A 22160-nucleotide genomic window follows, 5' to 3' on the forward strand; every position below is an offset into this window, starting at 1 on the left:
CAAGGGGATTATCTGAGAGTGATCTTCTAAGTTCAGTAGAGGAAATGTCTTCATCAGTCGCTTCTGGTAGAAGTCTTTCCTGGTTGGTGAGATTGAAGAGGGTCTCTTGAGAACAACCAACCATGAAACACCACACAGCTGGCTGTACTTGCCCACCTTGGCTTGAATGGTAGCTGTGGGAAGTGCATCCCAGCCCAGAGCAAGGCTAAAAGTTAACTTTTCACCGTAGCTGTGCTGCGTCTGCAGAGAGAGAAGTGGATTTTGCCTTTTCAAGACTGAATTATGCTAAATTTTGAGTATCAAGAATATATATTTAGCATCAGGTCACACTTCAGTATAATTTCTGAATATCTACTCTATGTTTGCTAATGAAGAGAAGTGGGTATGCATTTCCATTCTGCTTTAATAAAGTGCCATATAAAACATGTCAAATGATTGACCCCAGTGCAAAAAAAGTGTGAGCCTCTATCCACAGTCGAGGCAGAAGCAACGTTTGCTTTAACATTTGAGTGCCTGCCCGTGGCCGAGTTGCCACGCTGTGATTACCTTGGACCATTTATTCGTCAGTCCCTCTGCTACATCTGTGAGCCACAGGGTAGACTGGGCAGATAGAAACTCTTCTGTCCCCCAGGAAGCAGACGTGGCCTGGAGAGACCCTTGTGATAGCTGCCCTCAGCACTGTAACCACATCACCTAGGGTTAGACCTCTGCCTGTAGGTCGTCGGTACAACATGCCCTGCAGACCCAGCGGATCAGAGGTCGTAGCCCTGTGAAGACATCTATTTGACTTTGGCACGGCTTAGCCTCTAGCATAGCCTTCAAGGAAAGGTACTGGAGGAGGGCATGGTGCTGATCTGATCCGCTAGGGGACTGGTAAGGCAAGTTATGTTTTCTCTATTATTTTAGCTCTGGTGTTGCATTGGGAGCACTACTTTTTTGTCTGTTGGGGTTTTTTTTTGTGTGTGCAGTTGAAACTATGATTTTTCACCTCTTTTCAGCTACTGGCTTTTAAGGAAATGCTTATCTGTTTGGGCTGAGATTATAGCTACATTTATAAAATTATCATGTGTGATTATTTCTTAGCTGAATAAACAAAATTTATCAATATTAAGGAATCTAAACCAATTTATCTTTTCTACCAGTAGCAGCCATTTACCATTTCACAAAACCAGAGTTCCAAAAAGGCTTGTGCAAACAATCTGAAATGAGTATGTGAAAGTCACGGTTGTAATACTGCAGGCAGAAGAGCAGACTTCACAGTCGAGGGAGAGTCTGGTGGGGCATTCAGAGTCGTACACAGAACAGAGAGCTTCAAGCCCAAAGCCCTTTGCTGATCTCACCTCTTCCAAAGAGAATCCCGCCCCCCCCCCCCGTAGACAGTGAGCCCTGGAAATCAAAGCTGACACCTTGATTTGCAAAGGGAAGCGCGTTGGAAACTGGCGCAGCCAGGGATGGGAACGCGAGTGTCAAACCGTTCCTGCCCGTCCTGCCCCATCCTCGGCAAATCGCTGCCTTTTCCCTGTTCAGCTCCCGAGGCCATGAAGTGATCAGTCTGTGGAGACTGCTTGGAGTTGGATCCGGTCACAGTTCCGTTGTTTGTTTTGTAGTACGCAGGTAAACACTTGTATGTGGTTTTAGTAACTCCAGTTAGGTTTCCACAGAAGGAGGAACGTGAAGTTTATAAACTGTTCCGTGTGTTCTCCTTGATCACTGTGTCCATTATGTGTTGCAACCTTCTTGGGACAGAGCAGAGAAACCTGTGCTACAACTCTCATGTTACTCCTTTTATTTCACTGTGCTCTGTTTCAGCCCATGGACCAGGCTTCTCTTAAAAATAGTGACGTGCTTATCCTGACGGGTCTGACACAAATCCCTACTGCTAACCCAGATGGCATGGTAGGAGAGTTCTGCAGCAACTTGGGTAGGTCGTTGAAAGAAGTCTTTTGCCTATTTTATCATCTTATTCATTGCTTTGGGTGGGAAATAATTCTGAAATTCCTGGAATTGAATTAGTTGTCCAGCTATATGTCCTGGCATAAAACTAGCTGTTTAGATTTTACGATGTGCTGCTGATGTCATTAATGCAGTAAGTGCTTGGAGAGACACAAGTTGTACCTAAAATGTTTTGGAATGGAACAGGTATAATGAGATTTAATCATCTGCTGCTCTTGGTTTGCTAAGTGTGTCGCTTAGCTGCCAACAGACTACGTGTTGCCTAGGTTTTGGATATTGTTCCCAGCTGAAATATTACTATTTCCTTCCTGTATATTAGCGGTGTAAAATCTTTACATGCCTTTTTATGACTTTCAGTTTTGAAAACAAGCACATCTGCTTCCCTTCTTACACCTGATTTTTAAATATATCAAAAGCAAACAGCACAGTCTCTTGTTTAAAAAAATATATCACGATATATTTATAGACCCCAGAAATATAAAACCTAATCAGACGCTTTCACAGCTGGAAAAGCTGATAATTGCAAAGCTGTGATATCAGTGTGAATGGCAGCATTTTCCAGCCTGTTTGGAATGTCACATCCAGTGCTTTTCTCTCCTTTTCTCCCTTCCCCCACCTCAGTTCCTCTGTGCTCTCACCCTTCTGTCGTCAAAGCCCTTTCTGGTGTCTGTCCTGCTGTGTATTGCCTGTTCTTTTATCAGAGATCTTCCCTTTACTTTAAACTGCCTACTTTTTACAAATAAGACTAAAAAGCCTGTGATAGGAGGGTTGTTACAAAGGTTATCAGAAGACATTAGAAGTCTAAATCTAATGTCTTCACACTTGTAAGCAAGTGTTCTGGTCCCCATTACACACCTGGGAGAAATCTGAGCTGTAGTATTTAGGTGGCTTACCCAAGGTTGCAGGATAAGGCTGAGAACAGAACTGAAGTGCAAGCAAGTCTTAAGTCTTCCTTTTTACATGTGAATGTACCCTTGAGGAAGAAAAAAACCCACAATACTTTGGGGTTTTTTCCCATTTTAATATCCTTGTATATATCGACAGATGCTGAATATCTGTGTACAGTCTCATAGTCCCAGTATGAGACTGCCACGGTAGTGGAAGGCAAGTAATCGAGGGCTGTGGCAGATTCCTCCATCAACCACCATCTCTAAATCAAAATCACTTTGTTTAGGGCAAGTTTCAGTTCAAACAGGAGTTGTAGGTCGTGCTGTGGGATATACAAGGTAAAATTATGTGGATTTTGTTTATATGAAAAGACGAGTTACAGGGTTGGGATGTTTCCTTGTAGTGTAAATACCTATTAATAGGGTATGTTTTGGCATTTTATAAGAGCGATAATCTTGGGTTATACCAAAGATCCTCTCTGCTAACATCCTGGCTCCAGCAGGGATCACGAGCAGATGTCTAGGGAAGAGTAGAAGAACAGGACGAGACTATATAATACTTTCACCTTGTAATCTCATAGCCTTCAAGTATTTTTATTTCAGGAATTTCCTGAATCCAATGTGGCTTTTGTGTAGTTCGTAATGTTCAGTGGATTTCTCTTCCAGGAACTTGTTCGACCTCCCCTTGAAGCTGTGTTAATTCTTACACCTGGGACTTCCTTTCCGAAGTGATGTGTGTGTGTGTGTGTGTACGTGTGTGTGTGTTATTACAGTCTGAGTTTTCATTGTTCTCAAGCATTGTTAATTCTGTAACCCCATGAGCTGTCGCAGATAAGCTTTGGTGTCCTTGCTGTGCTGGATCCAGATGTGCTGCCCTTCTCTGTCCCCTCTGGACTTTTCTGGGGGTTACTGTCCCCCTGACAGACAGTAGCATGATCACGTCCTATCATCTTACCTCAAACCACCAAGGCAGCCAGTCTGAGCTGAGATGTTAGGCTTTGTACTGGAGAGGCCGAGGAGTGGTTGCCCTGCTGCCACCTCTGCTGTAAACGTGCTCTGGCGAGGACCTTGGTGGTCGCTCGTGTCTCGAACTGCAACAGCTGTATGCTGAGTGAACAGGAGTGAGACCAGCGTTAATGAAAATGCTTTTAAAAATCAAACAAAGTCTTAGAGAGGTAGCTTGGGCCAAAGCAAAATCCGAAAGATGAATGCATCTAGATAAATGTGTTACGTATGTAGGTACAGGTGGGTGTTTGTCAGCACAAGTTGTTCTGGTTTACAGAAACATTCTGAACTATTTTGAGGGTTTTGCTGAAGATCTTCAAGCCAGCTTCTGCCTTGAATGAGACAAACTCGGGGAAATTAGAAAATTGTTAAAAGACCAAAGGATGATATATGCTTAAAATAATGTCATTGTAGGAATGGGGAATTTGAGTCTTATTTGCCAAAACCCACAGCGACCTGAAGAAATTAAATAATTCTATGACTGATGCAGTGGTAGAGCGGTCTTTTACATGGCACCAGCAGTGTTTATACACCTACCCCTACATCAGGAGAAGAAAACAGTGAATCAGTTTTCTTTCACATGTGTAAAAAAGTCCAAAAAGCAATTGGCTACTGGGAAAAGCAATAGAGTAGCTGAACACAGTAGTTTTCATATGTTTTTCCCATTTCCAAAATGTTCAGGGGACTTCACAAGAAACTTAGAATACACTAAGTAAAAACTCTAAAGCAGACACTGGGAATTTACCAAAGATGTGTATCGTGAAGTAATGACATGTTTGTGAGTAAGTGTTGTGGAGCACAGAAATGGAAGTGTGAAAATCTCACCTTGATCTCTGTTTTCAACCCAGCATGTAGAGTTGTAGATGCTGATTCCCATTATTACCAAGTCACATGCATGATTTCCTCTCCGCATTGTGCGTGCAGCACTGAAACCATGCTTTGTCACGTCTCCAAGTTCCTCTCGGTTTAGCCCAAACCCCTTTTTTCTGTGCTCAGCACTGCAGCACCAGCACTCTGCAGCTCGAGAAAAGCAATTGTATTTTTACATTGCCTTGGGCATCATCAGGAAAATTGCCAGACTGTCTGTAGGGACAGTTTGTGATATTTTGTGTGGCGTGTGCCGTCGTGCCTCTGTGTGTGTGTGTGTGTGTGTTTATGTAAAGCAGAAAAAAAGCACAGTTTGCTTTTTAGGTGCCAACTTGACCTTGTGGTGGCAGCTGTTCGAAAAGCAAGTATCTCATTGTGAGTTGTAAATTGAACGACTTGTTATGGAGCTACTGAAGGAGACTAAATTTGAAATGCCAAGATTATTATACAACTTTTATCAAGAGAGCGCATCCATCAGTCACAGAGATAAATTGGGCTTTAAACAGCTTTCAAATATACGTGTCCTCTTACTGACAACTATAGAAAGTTGCTGTGGTGGTGCAGAGAGCCAGATTGGACCGTGGAAAGCAAGGAGCTTGCAAAGGGGTTCGTCCCTGTTTTGCAGAAGCTGCGAGGTAATTCTTGTCCCTTTATGGAACCGCTTAAGGCGCCCTCAAGAAGTCGTGCCCAGCTGTGCTGACCGCAGCGCCTACAAATAAACTCGCACTGAGGAACTGAGTAGTGCATTCTAAACCAAAAAATCGTCACCTTGTCAGAGGTGGGATAGCCACGTTGCTGTCCTTTCGCGTCCTGGGGACTAGGAGCGTTCACCAGGCCAGTTTCAAAAGTGTGTGACACACTGGGCCACCAGGAGGTACAAAGGGCCGGCCACCCTGGGTCCATGGCGTAGTGGATAGGGCACCTGGCTGGAGGAGGGCTCCACTCCCTGGGCTGTGAGTTGATATTAATTACTGATAAGCAGCTCTGTCATTTTCCTGGGGACAGAAACTCACGTTGGTGTCTGCTCCCAGACCGTACCCTCCGTTATTTTCTCTGTGGCCCCCGGAATCTTAAACTTCTGGTTGCTTTGAACAGAAGAGGCTTGAGATTCCCATAGCAAACCAGTGGCTGTAGGGAAGGGAGAGCTGTGAATTCGGACTTTAAGGCTTAGGAGTGAAACCCACATTTTTCATGGCCCGGACAAGTTCTTTAACCAGCCCATCATTAGAGGAAAGCTCTTCCTCCTGCCCCTTCAGTGCAGGAGAATGCTCTTCAATGTGAAAAACCCTACTATAGAGGCTGTGCATTTCCCTAGACTCCGTAAAACTTTTAAACATTCAGCCATAAAAATCTTCCTTGGGCATGTAGGTGGGGCAAAAAGACCCTGAATGTGCTAAATCCGTACCCCATCAAAGCTTGTCGATAAATTGAAGTCAAGGAAGCGATTATGGCGGGGTGTAATATATGTATTTTCAGGCTCTTTCACAGCTTTTTGTGTAATGCCTTAGTGCCTAATGTTACTGCTGCTGCGCTGCAATTAGTAGATGGTTTTACCCCACGACCACAGATGAAATCCTAGTGAGGCAGCAGTTGCTCACTGAGCTGGACAAAGTATTTCCACTTTCCCATAAGGTACAGCATTTTTGTGATGCATTCTCCCAGAAGAACAAAACGTTTGCTCTGTACTTGTTTTTGCTGTTGTACTCAGATCTGTCTCAATTACAGAGCAAACCTATTTTTCTTTTTTCTTTTCCTCATTTTTTCTCTGGTCCCATGCTATCTACAGTTCATAGAGGTTTTAAAGTGTTCTTGTTATATTGAAAAGACGGAAATATTTAGAGTTTTTAAGGAGGAGAAATACCCCCCCACCACCACCACCTTCTAGCTTCGAGGGCTGTTTGGAATAACCACAACTTCGGCCATTCGTCTAGAGCACTGAAAACTGAGTACAGAACAGTTTACCATCTGTAGCACTTTCAGCTGGGACCTGTGAACTGTTGTCCTTCCCCTCTGCTGGACAGCTAATAGAGGGAGCAGGGTTTATTTTGATGGTAAGGTGGTTTCTGTCACTCGTTTATCCTCATATGCCAGTGCAAGTCCGCCCTCTCGTGTCAGGAGTTGTGCTGATGGAGTATAATCGTCCGCTCTGCTAAGCCAGGAGAAGGCAGTAAATAAAAGCATGTAATGATCAGAAATGTTTCTCCCAATTTGTATGCATAATGTGTTCTGCTAATTCATGCAATAGCTTCTTTCTATACCTTCCGTAGTATTTGGAGTAAAGGAATTCTATTAAAAAGTTTATGTGTGAACCCTGTTCATTGATTTTGACTTTCTCCCTCCCTTAGCTATGACTGTCCGGAATGGAGGAAATGTGCTGGTTCCCTGTTACCCCTCTGGAGTAATATACGACCTGCTGGAGTGCCTATATCAGTACATCGACTCTGCCGGACTCTCCAATGTCCCTTTTTATTTCATCTCACCTGTTGCCAACAGCTCCCTGGAGTTCTCCCAGATCTTTGCCGAATGGTAGGTGTTAAAGGGCTGCTTCAGCAGCCTCAATTCACACGCTCAGCTGTGGTAAATAGATACATGCAGGTTAGCTCTGCTTGACATCTTCTAATATATACTTGATTAGAATTGTGAGCACGTCTCTTGAGTCACAAGGGTGCACGTGCGTGTGTAAGTAGATGTTCTGTAATTAGGGAAGCATCGTTTCCCATCGAACACACAAATAATCTGGCCTTTTTGGTACTTGTACTGGTGATTAAATGATGTACCTGACTTGAGTGAATTTTAGCTGTGCCTCTTTGCCCATCCTCTCCAGTGCCCCCCAAACTATACTATAGTCTCCCTGTATAAGCAAAATAGATTTTTCAGGTTTAATTTTGCTGAGCCAGCAATGTATTTTCGTGGCAAAGAAAGGCCAACGGTATCCTGGGCTGCGTTAGGCAGAGCACTGGCAGCAGGTCAGGGAAGGGGATCCTTCCCTGCTCGGCCCTGGTGAGGCTGCGTGGAGAGTGCTGTGTCTAGTTCTGGGCTCCCCAGCACAGGAAGGACAGGAGCTTACTGGAGCGAGGCCAGCACAGGGCCACAAAGATGAGGAGAGGCTGAGAGAGCTGAGACTCTTCAGCCTGGAGAACAGAAGGCTCAGGGGCATCTCAACCATGTGTAGAAATACCTGATGGGAAGAAATGAGGATGAGGGAGCCAGACTCTTCTCAGTAGGGCCTGCTGGCAGACCAAGAGGCACAAATTAAAACAGATTAAATTCCACCTGAACAAAAGAAACGTGCTTTTTTTTTACTGTGAGGGTGGTCAAACACTGGAACAGGTTGCGCAGGGAGGCAGTGAGTGGAGTCTCTATCTGTGGAGACACCGAAACCCAACTGGACGCAGTCCTGGATGACCTGCTCTAGCTGACAGTGCTTGGGCAAGGGGTTGGACTCGATGATCTCAAGAGGTCCCTTCCAACGTCAGCCATTCTGTGATTCTGAGCCATGGAAAGGAGAACACAACCACTTGTAACTCTTCCTAAATTCTTACAAATGGAGATGTGCTCTAGATTATTAAGTAGAGAAAGTTAGCATTTTCTTCCCTTATTTCTCTCCAGATATTTTAAATCTGGAGTTCAGGAAAGAAAAGAGAGGTCCTGGAAGTCCTACGTGAATTGATCCCTCAGGAGAATTGTAAAGAGGATTGAAATCTGGTGAATTTTAGTCACATTACTATGAGCAAAAGTAGGAAAATCAAACCGTGGTGTCCTGGCCAAACTTAGGTGTGCTCACCAGGGTGCGCTGACTCATATAGTTCATAGTGAAACAATTGTTTGGTTTGTATGTAGGTGGTGATTTCATTTCAGTAGCAGCCAAAGTGGTTGCTGCATGGTCCTTGTTATAATAATGCTGTCAAAGTAGCAGGAACGTTGCGTGTGCCAGTTGGGGCGCTTTGTCTGCTGTGTCTAACTGGCACAGTTCACACCCCCAAGTGTTCAGACACCATTTTTTTGAGTTCTACTTTGCTGTAGTGGCTTATTTCAAAAGTCAAAATTAACATTAGCTGATCTCCGAACACTTGTGTGTGAGGTGGATGTTTTACTTACAGGGAAATGGAGGCAGGGGCTGAACATCTGTAAAATTGAGGTTTGGGGTCAGAACTGGGGTTGAAGTTCAGGGATTCCAGCCTTCCAGTTCTACTATTTAGTCAGCTAAAAGAAATGTCCCGCTTTTAGTATCTCTTAGACTTTATCAAATTTAGTTTGACCCAGGCTTATTGCTTTTTAGTAAAGCGAAGAAAGTATGAGGCAGGTAATGTTTCCCAGAAAAAGCCAGCAGGACAGTGTCACTACAGATAATTGTAATGTCACACGGACTTCTGACAAATACCTTTTTTTAACTTCTGTAATAGGATGAATCAGGAGTCTGGCTGGAGCTAATCGACCACTTTCAGTATCTTATGTTTTAAAAATAAATGACCGATGTAAAATAGCAGGTAACAGCGAGCGTTATGGCACGGTGAGAGGCAGTTTACCAACATTGTAGCTGCGATAATAAAATGTGTAGGGGAATTAGATTATAGCGAACAAAAGGACCAAGTCATTGCTGAGAAGTGGGATGAGGCAATTGGAATTTTTCTCTTGACAGGTGATTTGGCTTTGCAAAAACTGCTGAGGTCTGGGCTATGAAACGACGTGGTCTCGGGTACAAATTTGTCTTCAACAGCAAAGGAGTTCGGTTGCAGGGTGCGTGCAAAATCACTTTCAGCTGTCTTGCGCCTCCTCTAAGTGATCTCGCTATGATTGAGTTGTTGTGTCCTGTGGGTGTTGGTCCTCTAAACAGGAAGACTGGAAGTAACAAAACAAATTGGTGATTTTGCACCTGATGCCACAGATACGAAATGGCTTTCTCCAGAAAAAGCTGAACGGTAGATGGCAGCAGATACTGCAGGATGTTCTGCACCTCTCTAACCCGGCTTGTTTTCCTTTTCTTTTAAAGGTTGTGTCATAACAAACAAACAAAGGTTTATCTTCCAGAACCTCCTTTTCCCCATGCTGAGGTAAGTAAAGCGTGGTCTTGCTGTTTGCTAAGATCACAGAGTGAGTGGGTTTCTGGAGCCCAGTCCCGTGTGGCTGTTGTTTTTCTGCTGAACGCTTCTCCAGCTATTGAATAGTTTTGTGTCATTATTCATACAAGTTGTTTTTTTTTTCCTTTGCTTTCTGTGATTAATTTGGGAGCTTGGGGGAGGAATGAATGATGGTGTTCCCTCAACTCAAAAATTATCATGATGTTTATTTCAGCATATAACTTACATATGCTTGCCTGTTTTACTCCTTCCCCCGCAGAAGGCTATTTGGCATACACATGGTTGAATGTTTGCTCTTATCAGGCTGCAGCCACGAATATTCCCGTTGTCCAAGCAGTTTATTTCAAAGCCTGCAAAACTAAGAGCTTGTTACCAGAGACAGCTTAGTCATCCCAGCTCCTACCTCCCTAGCTGAAACAGGCACCATGTTGTCTGCTGCGGCAGAAATGGTATCTTGAAAGAGAGGTTTGATATAAAAAAGTTAAAGCTTGCAGCACTGAGCGCTGTCATTGGCAATTTTAATTGAAATTACTTGAGCTAGCATCTTAGTGGAGCAAAGAGGACTAAGGTTCCTGTCTTTGGGGGGTGGGATCTCCTTGCAACATCCGTTGAAGGGATCTTCCCCGCACCAAAATAATAATTTGAAGGGAAGTTTTTGCCACTCAGGCATTAAATACATGTGGGATAACTCATGCCTTCAGAATTATCTCACAGAGTTATTCAAGAAAGGAGATCTTTTGCTTTCTCCACTGGGAACAGGCAGATTTCCCACTGAAGTAAATGAGAGGCAGGCTGGGAAAGGAAGAAATGGGACCGAGAAATAAGTTTGGCTAAATCCTCCTCCTGTGAGACAGTGAGCCACTTGGGGCACGCAATCTCAGAAGACTGGCTGTTGTAGTTCCCGTGGTCAAAACTGGCTGATGAGATGTGCAGAGTGGCAATTGCAGGTTTAAGAGTCCAGAGATTAAATGCTTTTTTGGGCATTGGTTTGTTTTGTTGTTTTTTTTTTTCCTCTGAGATGTCTCATCCAGGAACTTGTTCTGGAAATTACCATTGCCCATCATATCTATCATCTGTAGGTGCTTCAAAGGCATGGTTGGAAGTAGGATCTGATCAGAAGCCTTCACTCTTTCCAGATGCTTGAATGCGTTTCGAGCAGGATGCTCAGTGAATTACGTGTACTCTGTTACAAAGAATAATGCTGACTGCAGGGCAAGCCACCTATTCATCACTTTTTTTGTAACCAAAAATTTCATACACTCTGATAAATCCATTCCAAAGCCTGATCTCTGAGTACAAGACTCTGTAGCCATGCTGCTGGTTATGCTTTCTAATTTTCCCTGCATCTCTCCTTTCTGGGCTGCCCTTGTTGATCCACAGTGTCATTGGTTTCACTGACAGACTATTTTCTACCGGAGACGTTGCTTCGAAATTTTGGTGCATGATATGCACTGGAACTGGCACGTTTCAGTGAAAGCCTTTCCCAAAATGAGAAGCCAAACACGCAGCTGTCAAAGACTGGATTAATTAACCCATCTTATATGATGGGTCTTTGTGTTTACAGAGTGATAACTGCGTCCTCTAATTTTTAGGACATTTTGTATTCTCCAGAGGCCTGTTGATAGTGAGATTTTGCTAAATTATTGTTTAGCTGTTGAGACATTCCTCTGTGCTTCGGGTGTGGTGATTATCTAGGAAAGGGCTCACAGCAGTGGATGGCGGATCAGTTGCCTTTTGACAAAATGCAGTGCGCAGAGGGAGTAACGGGCCTGTTACAGGTACAGGCTTTGGTTGGCAGGGCCAAATCATACAGGCTGTAACCCAGAAAGGTAAGGACATTTTATCATGAGATGCACAAACAGCTTTATCTAGACCCGTGGATGTCGTTGACAGGAAGCCGTTCTTAGGCTTCTTACATTTTTGCCTGAGGGTTGCCTTAAATGCGCTCAACGACACAATATACTGGTGTGTGCACGTCCTTGTGGCTCCCAAACTACGAAATGGCTGTAGCCTTTAGGCGTTTCAGCACTGAGCTGCCGTCTGAAGGGAGTACTGCACATTCCACATCGGCTGAGATTGTGTGTTTGGGTTTGGGTCTTCCCTTACAGCTGCTGTATACACACGGGGAAGTGGAGGAACCTGCGCTACCCCCACCCCGTGGTGGACTAAATGGGTCTCTTCGTTGCTAATTCCTGATGCATACTGGCTGTTTTGCAAAACCGATTTGTATGGTGGGAGGCTGTGGCCCTGGGCATATAGCAACACTTTTTCAAAAGCCTAGCTTAATAGCAAAACCAAAACAAAGTAATACCCAGGCAAAGAAAGACCGAGACTACTATTTCATTTAGTGCTTTTCCTGAGATCATAAATCACTGAAGTTTAGACACACTTCAGAATGCCAGATCAGATTGCTCCTTGCTGTTCGGTAAGATGCATGGCTTGGTTTAGTTTGGTTTTAAGCAATCCAAACGTATTGAGATTTATATAGATGACTGACATGAGAGACACCCACGCTCACCAGCACAGCGCCAAGACGCCCATTTCAGGGACCCACTGCTCAGCACGTGCCTTCGATTCCTTGTTGCTGTCCTCTGAGGGACAGCTACTGTCATCCTTCTACTCCTGTAATTCTCAGCTGCCTTGGGCTGCGTTCCAGTTTTAGTGGTACCTACAGCTGGTTATGGCTCGATGCTGTCATAATGTTTCTGAGGCATGGGAGAGGAGCTGAGTTTATTTTTCTTCTATGAAATACAGGGTTGGAACAAACAGCGTAAACAGAAGAAGGGCAAAACCTTGCAGCTGACACTGTATGTGTAACTCATATAATGTGACACATCTTTCCAGTACAATCTTTAACAAATGTATTATTTATTCCCTGGCAGAAACCCTGTTGTGCCTCTGCGAAGAGTATCCACTGCAGGCTCAGCTGCTGTGATGTTTTGGTGTCATTTCACCAAGCAAAACGGTCTTAACACGGACCTGGCCTGAATAACCTGTCGCTGGCCATACCATCAGTCTAGGTGGGAGCAAGGACTTGGACTCAAGGCTTTGAGTTACTAAGTTAGAGCCTTACTCAGCAGCCAGCCTTTTTGTCATAGGTAAACGCTCTCTTTCTAAATCGGAGACTCCACAACCTCACAATCAGGAGCTCTGCTTACTGGCACTTAAGGGAATTTTTAATGAGTCTCAGAACCAGACATTGAGTGATCATTTCTATTGGCTAGGTTGTTAGTGGAGAATTGCCTTACTTTTTTCAAAGTAATGGTAGGCTTCTGCGATGTAACCTATACGGAAATTGCCCCTCGTGAAAAGATGTGCTTAGCTGCTCAGTTGTTGGAAGAAAATAGGGAATTACTCAGACATGCCTCTTAGTTCCTAGCAAGCATTAATAACATGCCTGGCATGATACATCAGAAAGGGACAGGCCAGGAAATAAGCTTCTAATTATCTACGGAACAAGTCCAGCCCAGCATGCTGTCTGTCCTGAAATTCAATTTTCCTGTTAGTTGTATAAACAGCAAGATTTAAAAACAAACAAGGCAAAAATTCCCCTCAATTGTTGATGTAGTCTCTTGCAGCAATGAGTTCCAGTGGTGCCTGATGCATAGAATAAAAGAGCATTTAATTCCTTTAATCAGTTAGGATTGTATTTTGCATTTCACTGAACTATCCCTTTACTATTGTTACAAGAGGATAAATAAAAGTATCTTCATCTTCTCTACAATTTTTATTTTTGTTTTGTCATAGTCTCTATACAGACTTGTTTGAAGATTTTTCATTCTGTTTGCATGGAAATTTTCCAGGTTTATGATTTGTATTACCCATTTTGAACTCAGTCCTTGTTCTGCTGTGCTGAATAAAACCAGATACACTGTTGAACTCTGCAGAGAGCGCAAAACACTTCTGCTCCCTCCTTGTTACCTCTGCTTAGTAGGTGTTCATCGTATCTCCTCCCTCACAATCGCTGTGTACAATTTTTTGGGCTGGCAATTTGTTTCCTAACATCCAGTCTGAGTGCACAAGGAACATACTTTCCCTCTGTTACGTGCGAAGGATGTGGGCTGAAGGGCTTCAGACTCGTAGGGATGGATTTGGACGTTGATTAATAGGAATGGTGTGTCCAGATTCTTGCACAAGCTTTTGTAGTCTCGTCTGTAGACTTTTAGCAGTGCACAAGCTAAAAGATCTTCTTTTTAAAGGCATTTCTCTGTGGTGGCTGGGGTGAGAGTTGCTGTGACTCTGTTGGTGGGAGTTAGGATCTGGAGCAGGACCGTTGGACATTCCAGCCAGCGATTTCTCAGGAGGAAGACTGGGGAAGTTGAGTGAAGAAACAGTCAGGGAAGAGATGGATCGCTCTGTGGATGGCTCTCCGCTACGCTTAAACAGAAGTGGTGCTTCAGCTTCTCACCAGCAGTTGTTGGGAAGGGGAAGGGAGGAGAAGGACCTCAAACTGACGTCACATTGGAAGCTTCTGCGAAGTTAAAAACTGCAGTTTCCAAATGTTGGTGAACACAGCAGGCTGGCCGAGGGAGGTGGTGGCTTTCACTCCCGAGGCACTGTATCGGTTATACTCTGGGATCAACTGTCTAAATAGGCTTAGATTGAACCTCCACAATGCCTAGCTGAAATGCTGTGGAGCATAGATCAGTAATTTGTTTTGTTTAGAAATGTTATTCTGGTATCCCAGAATCAACTTGTGGTGTTTTACCAGGTTCCTTGAGCGCACAGGAATGTCCCATCCTAACACGGCCACAGCTGAGGAATTAGCCATCTCCCCGACCGTTTCAGCAGGAACCATGGATTGTACCCTCTGCATCATCCCTTTTGTGGGGTAGAGGCTTTATAAATGAATAGCTGAATTGTTCTAGCGAGGCAAAACGAGAAGCTTTCGCTCCTTTTCCTTTCTGCTCGATCTTTACATAGACCATTTCAGGCTCTCAGATAAGTGAATGCAGACTTCTCTAAATGTCTGCAACAGAAAAATTTGAGAGATAATTTATATTGATCAGTATTTGCTAACAGAGGAAGGACTTGAATTTAATGTTCTCTTACTAAGGATTCTGTTAGCAACATCTAAGAGAAATTGCTACGAAAAGCCTCTTTTTCTGACTCAAAAAATAGCCAGGGTGGGAGTGATATTGATTCTGTGGTGTTAAATACTAGCATTTGTCTTCTTCGTCTTTGATTCCTTCCTCCATATACCAGTTCCTGCGTAACACATTCAAAGCCATAAATACCTGGAAGCAGGTGATTGTATAGTATTATGTTTTGTCTTATAGTACTATATAGAATTAGGCCCCTATTAGTGTTGGTCTTATGAAGGGAGTGAGGGAGGTGAAGTAATAAGTGCATCACGCATTCACCGATAAGAGCCACGTCTGTTCAGTTTCTGGATGCAGAACGCACACGGACACAGAGTAAATATCAGTGTATTTTGGCTCACTTCAATAAAGGGTACACAAAGGCTCGGGAGATTTATCCTGTTTATAGCAGCAGTTGCTGACTCTGTAAATCAAGTCTACCACTTTAAAGGGAAGCATAACCATTTGGGATTTAAAAAAACCCACAGCTCTCCTCAGTCTCGGTTCAGTACTTTACCATCCTCTCTCTCTTAAGCTTTCAGTCAATAATGGTTCTTTCTGTAGAAAGTTGCTCTGGATGTTGCTTCTGGTTTCCAGAAATCAGTCCTGTTTTGAAAATACCGGTTGGCTAAATGCTGGGCGTTGGGTTTGGCCCAGGCTTGGTACAGGTTGGAGATCTGAGCACGACACAGTGATGACTTATACAGCCCATCTTATCTGTAGATATTACAAGACCTGTACAAATCATTACAAATCTAGTCCCCTTAATGATTTGTGAAATTTTGTTGGACCTGTTTTGCAAGCTCAGCTCCATGTATTTTTGATCAGGTAATTAGAAAAGACTTTGCTCTAGACACTAAAAATCTACCAGCTGCTTCATCACTGGAGTGGGTAGAATGCCTCTAAACTTGTTTTTGTAGCCTTTCACCCCTGCTGTGTCCAGCTGTGAGAATCAGAGCTTGTGAGCTAGGGTATGGAACTTCAGTAGGCTTATCACAAAAAATCTTCCAAGATAAAAAGAAAAGATGACAAAAAAGATCACCACACCTCAGAACATGGTGCTGAGGATTCACTATGTGTCCCTTTTCCCTCCTGAGTTAGAAGCAGTGCACCCCAGTGTTACACTAGGTGTTTTGTTGCTGGAAATAAATTAAAAAAAAATAGTTAGAAAGAATGACACAGACCAAACCCAAGGTCCTGAAAACTGTGTTAGAGATCCTGTGTCTCTCTGCAAAGTAATAGGAAGGGACTGGAAGCTTCCATGATGCTTTGAAGAGAATACAGCTTCTATGTGTACAAACCATGAACGTTTCTATAGGTATAGCAATGAAATAGCTGCTGAGAATGCTTTTGCACATGGAGTGCTGCTCTCACATCTTAGCAAAGATTTGGATGCTGTATACAAATACATACAGTCCTAAGGAACCTGTGAAACAGGATGCTGGGAGGACAGTTGGTGATTTTTGGAAGTGTGTTACATAAATGCTAGCTGTAGAAATGCCTTTCACTTCACTGTCTGTTGGTCTCTGACAAACTTAGGGAGACGGTTTAGCGGTGGACTTGGCAGTGCTGGGTTAACGGTTGGAGTAGAGAGTCTTAAAGGTCTTTTCCAACCTGAATGATTCTATGATTCTATATCCTGTTTAATATTTGAAGTGGGCATTGTTCCCTTCTTCCAGATTACCCAGTTGAAGCTGCTTTTGCAACTTCAGTTTCGAGGCTTTTGGCTTCCCTCAAAAACACCAGGGAAAAGCTTGATGGGGCCATTTCCTACCCATTCTTTTAAATGCCAGTATTTTATGGGATCACGTTTGGTTTGCCCATTGTCTGCTAAACTGCAGCTTTTATTACTGAAGCTAAGTTTAGATTCTAAATACTGTACTCCAGATGTGTTAGTCAGAAATCTTTACCAGTCTTAATTGCAGAAATGGTTTCCAGATTCAATGGATATTAACTGCCAGAGCAGTTATTGGATGGTTTTTTTCAGATTTCCCCCTTGAAGATTAAAAAGAAGTTTGGTATGACTAGTAAGCTGCAAAAAGTGTAGTCCCCTAGCGACTTCCTCCATGATCCAAGGGTCCACGTGGGAATAACGGGCTGTGTCCACCTACGGTTTCCACCTTAGGTCAAACCCCAGAAGGAATCATCCCAATCCCATTCCACTCCAGCCATCTAGCTCTTGCACAGCAGTTATAAACAGGACGTGTGCGAAGTCAAATGCAGAATCGCAGAAAAATATTTGCTGTTGGGAACTTGAAGGAGACCAAACTCGAGGAAGCAAAGGAGAAAGATTTAAGTATTGGCACCTATGTGCAGCCCGCTTTCTGTAATTGAAAGGGCGTTGAGGGTAAGGTTGTACATTGTCTGTTCTAGCACCAGAGTGTACCTTTAGGTGGTGACAGCTAGAGGTTGAGTAGGGTTGATACTTTTCTTCAGTGATGCTACATTCAATTAAGAACCTAATTGTGTAATAACCTGAGGTTCTGAAGTGCTTTCTTGTGCGTAAGAGGCTTAAAGAAGCATCAGAATTCTCAGCTTTCTGTTCATTTCCACGTAGGCACGCTATCTTGAGTTAGATCTACCATGATAAAAAGTCACAAAAGAGAATCTGGGAAGATGAATTACAGCTTTGAGAGACCAGAAGAGTTGGTTGTCGTGATGTTCTTTCTGAGTTCCTCTTTTGACAATCAGAAATGTTACCATGAAGAGGAATGTCCTGAGTGGCAGGGTTTTCTGCTAAAGAGGCACGATGCACGCATCATGTTGTGACCAGCGTGCTGTTTGCTAATTAGGCTTATCCTCTGGGGTTCCAGGGCACCACAGCTGCAGAAACACGTTGCTGAACCCTGCATATGGCAATTCTGTATTTCGAGCAACGTTGCAATGCCTGGCAGGAGACAGCAAAGTATGGAGAGACCTTTGGTGAACAGTCTCATCTCCTTTAAAAACTGGCTGGCAGAGGAAGTACCATTCGCCTCTTCCATGCTTTTTATTTCCATGTGTGTTCTTATTTGTTCAGTGTGTGCGATTCCATTAGGTTAAATTGCATACTTTTTAAGAAGACTGTATTTACAGTTCTTTTCAGGCTGGGGATGGAAGCGTATACCTGCCAAGAAGATACTTGCAAAATATTGCATGAAAGCGCTTAGCAGACTAGTCTGTTAAATTGCTTTGTAAATTGAACCTTGCTTTGCAGATTAGAAAACAGCAGCAGGAGAAATAAAGCGAAATTCTTCTTCCAGAAGTGCCTTGATAAATAACCATCCCCATCTTAGTAAAGAAACCCGTTCCACGTGCGTAGTTGGTGGCGCTCTGCCAGCTTTAGTGACAAGTGCTTCTTACTGCTCTTAGTTCGTTGTTATTACTATGTCAGTGATAGTGAAGGAAGGGCAAGTCAGTCGGTTCTTTCATTCGTTTTTTCAGAAGACTTGACTTTGTGTGAACCCGTTATACCGATAAAATTCATAGCAACATACTGCTGAAGGCAAAACCGCCTGGTACGGCTGTGGTGCAAGAAAACCAGGTTAAACATCGGTGCCCAGAGCTCTGTGTAGACATGGCAAATAGGAAAATGTACCTTATTTTGAATTTGGCAGCTGAGCACTCTGTTCATTCCAGGAAACTCTAAGCAGAGAGTGTTTGCAGAGTCTCCTCTCGGTTACCGTGCTGCTGGTCCCGAAGAAATGAGAGCGAGGGCTTGGAGGCACCTGGCCCCATGCTCTGACTTCCTTTTCATAACATTTAGGACAGTCATGACTAAATCTGCTGGAAAATCTAGGGGATATGCAGGAAGGGACTCTGTGATGAATTAGAAGTAAACTGTAGAATATTTATAATCTCATGTAAATAAACACCCTGAGCTGCAGAGCACAGAGGCATGAAAAGTTTGTAATGTCTGGATTTTTGTTTTTCTTTCAGCTCATTCAGACAAACAAATTGAAACATTATCCCAGCATCCACGGAGACTTCAGCAATGACTTCAAGCAGCCATGTGTGGTGTTCACTGGACATCCCTCTCTTAGATTTGGGGATGTGGTTCATTTCATGGAGTTATGGGGGAAATCGAGCTTGAACACTGTTATATTCACAGGTAAGTAAAATGCAGTTATCGTGATCCAGTTAACAACAGGTTGTGCACTCTGGTTAAATGTGGCCACGTCCTAGGGGCTTTACTCATTTGTTCTGGGGCAAAAGTTTCTGACTTCAGTGGGAGCTCATCTAAATTAAGACCGCGGGACTGACTGTAAGGACAAATGTAGTTATTGTGCCAGTTAATTCATTGTAGCCCTGCAGAGCCAACTTTTGCCATGCAGAGTCCATTCCTGCCATTTCTAAGCAAAATCTTTGTTATGCACAGTAGTAAAATGCCTACAGGAAATTAATTTTTTGATTAAAGGCAGTTAAACCCAGGCAAGACCTAATTGATGCTGGTCAGAAAGGAGAAACACTTCTCCATGTTGCATTGGAGTCACAAACCTTTCCTCATCCCTCCTCCTTTCATCAAAACCTCAGGCAACCAGACAGTCTGGTTTTGAAGATGTTCCCTTCTAATGTTTCTGTCATCTCTGCTGTTTGAGAAGCATGCACCCCATATGGATGTGGCAGTAGGGATCTATGCTGTTGCTGCCTTTTGGCTGAGCTTTTTTCCCAGACCCATTTTTTGGCCGATAGGCACATTTGTATCTCAAGCTGAAGGTACAGCTCTAGCTAATACCCTGGGGAGCTGTTCCTTTCTCGATGGCTCAGGCTGCCAGAGGCACAACAGGTCTTTTAAGTTCCTCCACTTCTTCCAGTCTGCTTCTAGTGCTGACCCTACGTTTAGTGAACCAAGCCCTAGCCACCTCAGAATGAGCTGCGGTCTGAGATCCGCAGGGCAGCTGCCTCCTGGGACCACGCTGATCATTAACAGCAAGGCAAAGTATTTAAGAGAGAACATAAAACTTTTTGTGAAATCCAGCAAAGGGGACATCTTCCAGAGTTTGATCTCCTTTAAAAATACTTCAAGGTCTTCCCTTAAACTGACATTTTGTCCAGGTGCCTCCTCTTTATACCTGCTGTGGCATCCAAACAGAACCCTACAGTGGGCACTCTTCAGATGTGAGAAAGGAAATAATCCTTTAGGCCGCTGCTACTGATTTTATGTTGTACTGATTTACAAGCTCTGGTGTAATTGGGCAATGTGTTAAATGTAACACAGCCGGATAAAAAAAAGGTTTGGATTTTGGACTAGGACAAAGTAGTTAGAAATGGGGAGGAGAACACTGAGTAACTGATCAAACCTACACCCACAGCGAGGGCATGATGGAGTCCCACTGTTAAGCTTATTTTCCTCCTCTTTTTAGTGAATAGGACTGCTGGAAAACACATAACCTCCTAAAGCAAAGAGGATTGGGAAAGGGTTATTTCCTTCCTCTGTTTCTTTATCTGTAGACTTGAGGCTAGTGAAGAGCAAGTCCCTTTGACTCTTTCATGATGTTGGTACCCAAAAGTGTCACATATTATGATATCGTTAAACCAATTTGGAAAGATTTAAAGAAGTGTGTAATTAGCCCTACTGCCAGGAGAGGGAAGATACATGCTGAGCAGGTAAGACGCTTAAAGGTGGTCTGAGATTTTGCTGGGAAATCATGTGTGGTACCACAGCACTAAGGTCATAGCTGTTCCAGTACCCATCACTCCTGACCTTTGAGGTAGTTTCAGAAGATGCACCCTAATTACAGGAATTGGTAAAATTGCAATATAGATACGCATTGTCTTGGAAATAGTGACTTTTACTCCAGTTGGGACTTCACTTAAACCAGAGTGTGTACACCCGTTGCTGGGTTGTGTATTTCATGAATCCCTAGGAAATCTGTGGCATTAATGGTGTTCTGAATGTGCTACCCACCATCAGCCAGGCTGTCAGAAACTGGCCTTTAATGGCAAGAATTCCGTGCCTTCTTGTAGGGAGAAGTAATTGACCTTTCTGTATTAAAATGTATTTCTTTGGTGAAGTGAGGAAGTAGAGCAGACTTCTGTTAGAACCTGGCCCTGGCAGGTTGTTAAGGGGTCTGAATGGCAGTCCTAACAACCTGGGGATGCATTAGGTCATGACCTTTCAGATTTTTTCCCAGTTTATACTTCAAATGGAACTCCAGTTGAGATCTGCTTTGGTTGTGATGACCTTGGAGTGCTCAGTGATTCCAAGTGCTGGTGGTGGTTTGTTTCCTAAATTCATCTATCTGTGGCTTTTGGACTCTGTCTCTGTCTGTAGGCAGAGCCACTCAGCAGGATGTTCCTACTTCCTTATGACTGTCTCAGCTGGAACAAAGACATCTTTGTCTGCACAAATTCCTAGCAGATTAAATTCTGCTGTTCTTAGTTACTCCAGTGGAATCTGAAGCACCTCCATTGATGCCCAGGATTTTATTCTGTAATTATTTAGCTTCTCCTGTTTTATGAGAAAATCCCCTGTAGTTGTGAAAAAATTTTCGTCCATTGAAGCAGTGTGTGATAGCAGATGATGTTCTAGCTTTTCCTGTGAAAGGCTTCTAGTTTCTAGTAATTAGGACTTTTAAACTACCGGCCATGCAGTATTGTTAATGATGACACTGCTTGTTCAGTCCACAGGAGCTAAACAGTCTCCACCTTTCCAATTTGTAATGTAAAAAACAACTACGAGAGAATATAGACCAAAACAGGAGCTGCAGCCAACAGGCAGGACACCAGCTGTGAGTGAGCTGTAGTGCTGCTCTGCTTGCTTGTGTCATCTGCATGTTACTGCTGAAGCAGTATTGAATAGATTATTGATTAGAAATATTGAATACCGCTAAGCCACAAAGAAATTCTAGAAGAAAACACGGTAGAAAGAAGTCTGGTTCTTGCTCTCTCTCTCTGATAACAGCAATGCTTTAAAAACTAACTCCCTGGGAGATCTTAAAAACAGCTCATGCATGCCACATTAGTGCTGTACCGTGGAAAATTTTCTCACTCAGTGTCACACAGTAATAAATCAGGTGTCTTGGGGGGGAAAAGCTAAAGACCGGTAATTCTGTCAGAAAAAGTCAATATGTGTCCTTGACAAGCGCTGTCTTCCATCAGACAGGTGACTTCTGTTTTTTTGGTAGTTTTAAAAATGGCTATTCGTAGAACCATAGAATGGTTTGGGTGGGAAGGGACCTTAAAGCTCATCCAGTTCCAACCCCCCTGCCCTGGGCAGGGACACCTTCCACCAAACCAGTTGCTCCCAGCCCCATCCAGCCTGGCCTTGAGCACTGCCAGGGAGGGGGCAGCCGTGGCCCCTCTGGGCA

General features: G+C 43.5%; 1 protein-coding gene across 3 annotated transcripts in view; it reads left to right on the forward strand.

Moving 5' to 3' along the window:
• Positions 1–22160, forward strand: part of INTS9 (integrator complex subunit 9) — a 67842-nt gene that overhangs the window by 23764 nt on the left and 21918 nt on the right. For all 3 annotated transcript variants that reach the window (XM_086461696.1, XM_086461697.1, XM_086461698.1), the window contains 4 exons: positions 1810–1921; positions 7058–7238; positions 9703–9763; positions 18790–18961. In XM_086461696.1, the coding sequence (XP_086317822.1) occupies positions 1810–1921; positions 7058–7238; positions 9703–9763; positions 18790–18961 (526 nt within the window). The remainder of the gene's footprint in view (positions 1–1809; positions 1922–7057; positions 7239–9702; positions 9764–18789; positions 18962–22160) is intronic.

This window comes from Leptosomus discolor, chromosome 2 (assembly GCF_034619465.1).
Source record: "Leptosomus discolor isolate bLepDis1 chromosome 2, bLepDis1.hap2, whole genome shotgun sequence".
In the NCBI taxonomy this organism is placed as follows: domain Eukaryota; kingdom Metazoa; phylum Chordata; class Aves; order Leptosomiformes; family Leptosomidae; genus Leptosomus; species Leptosomus discolor.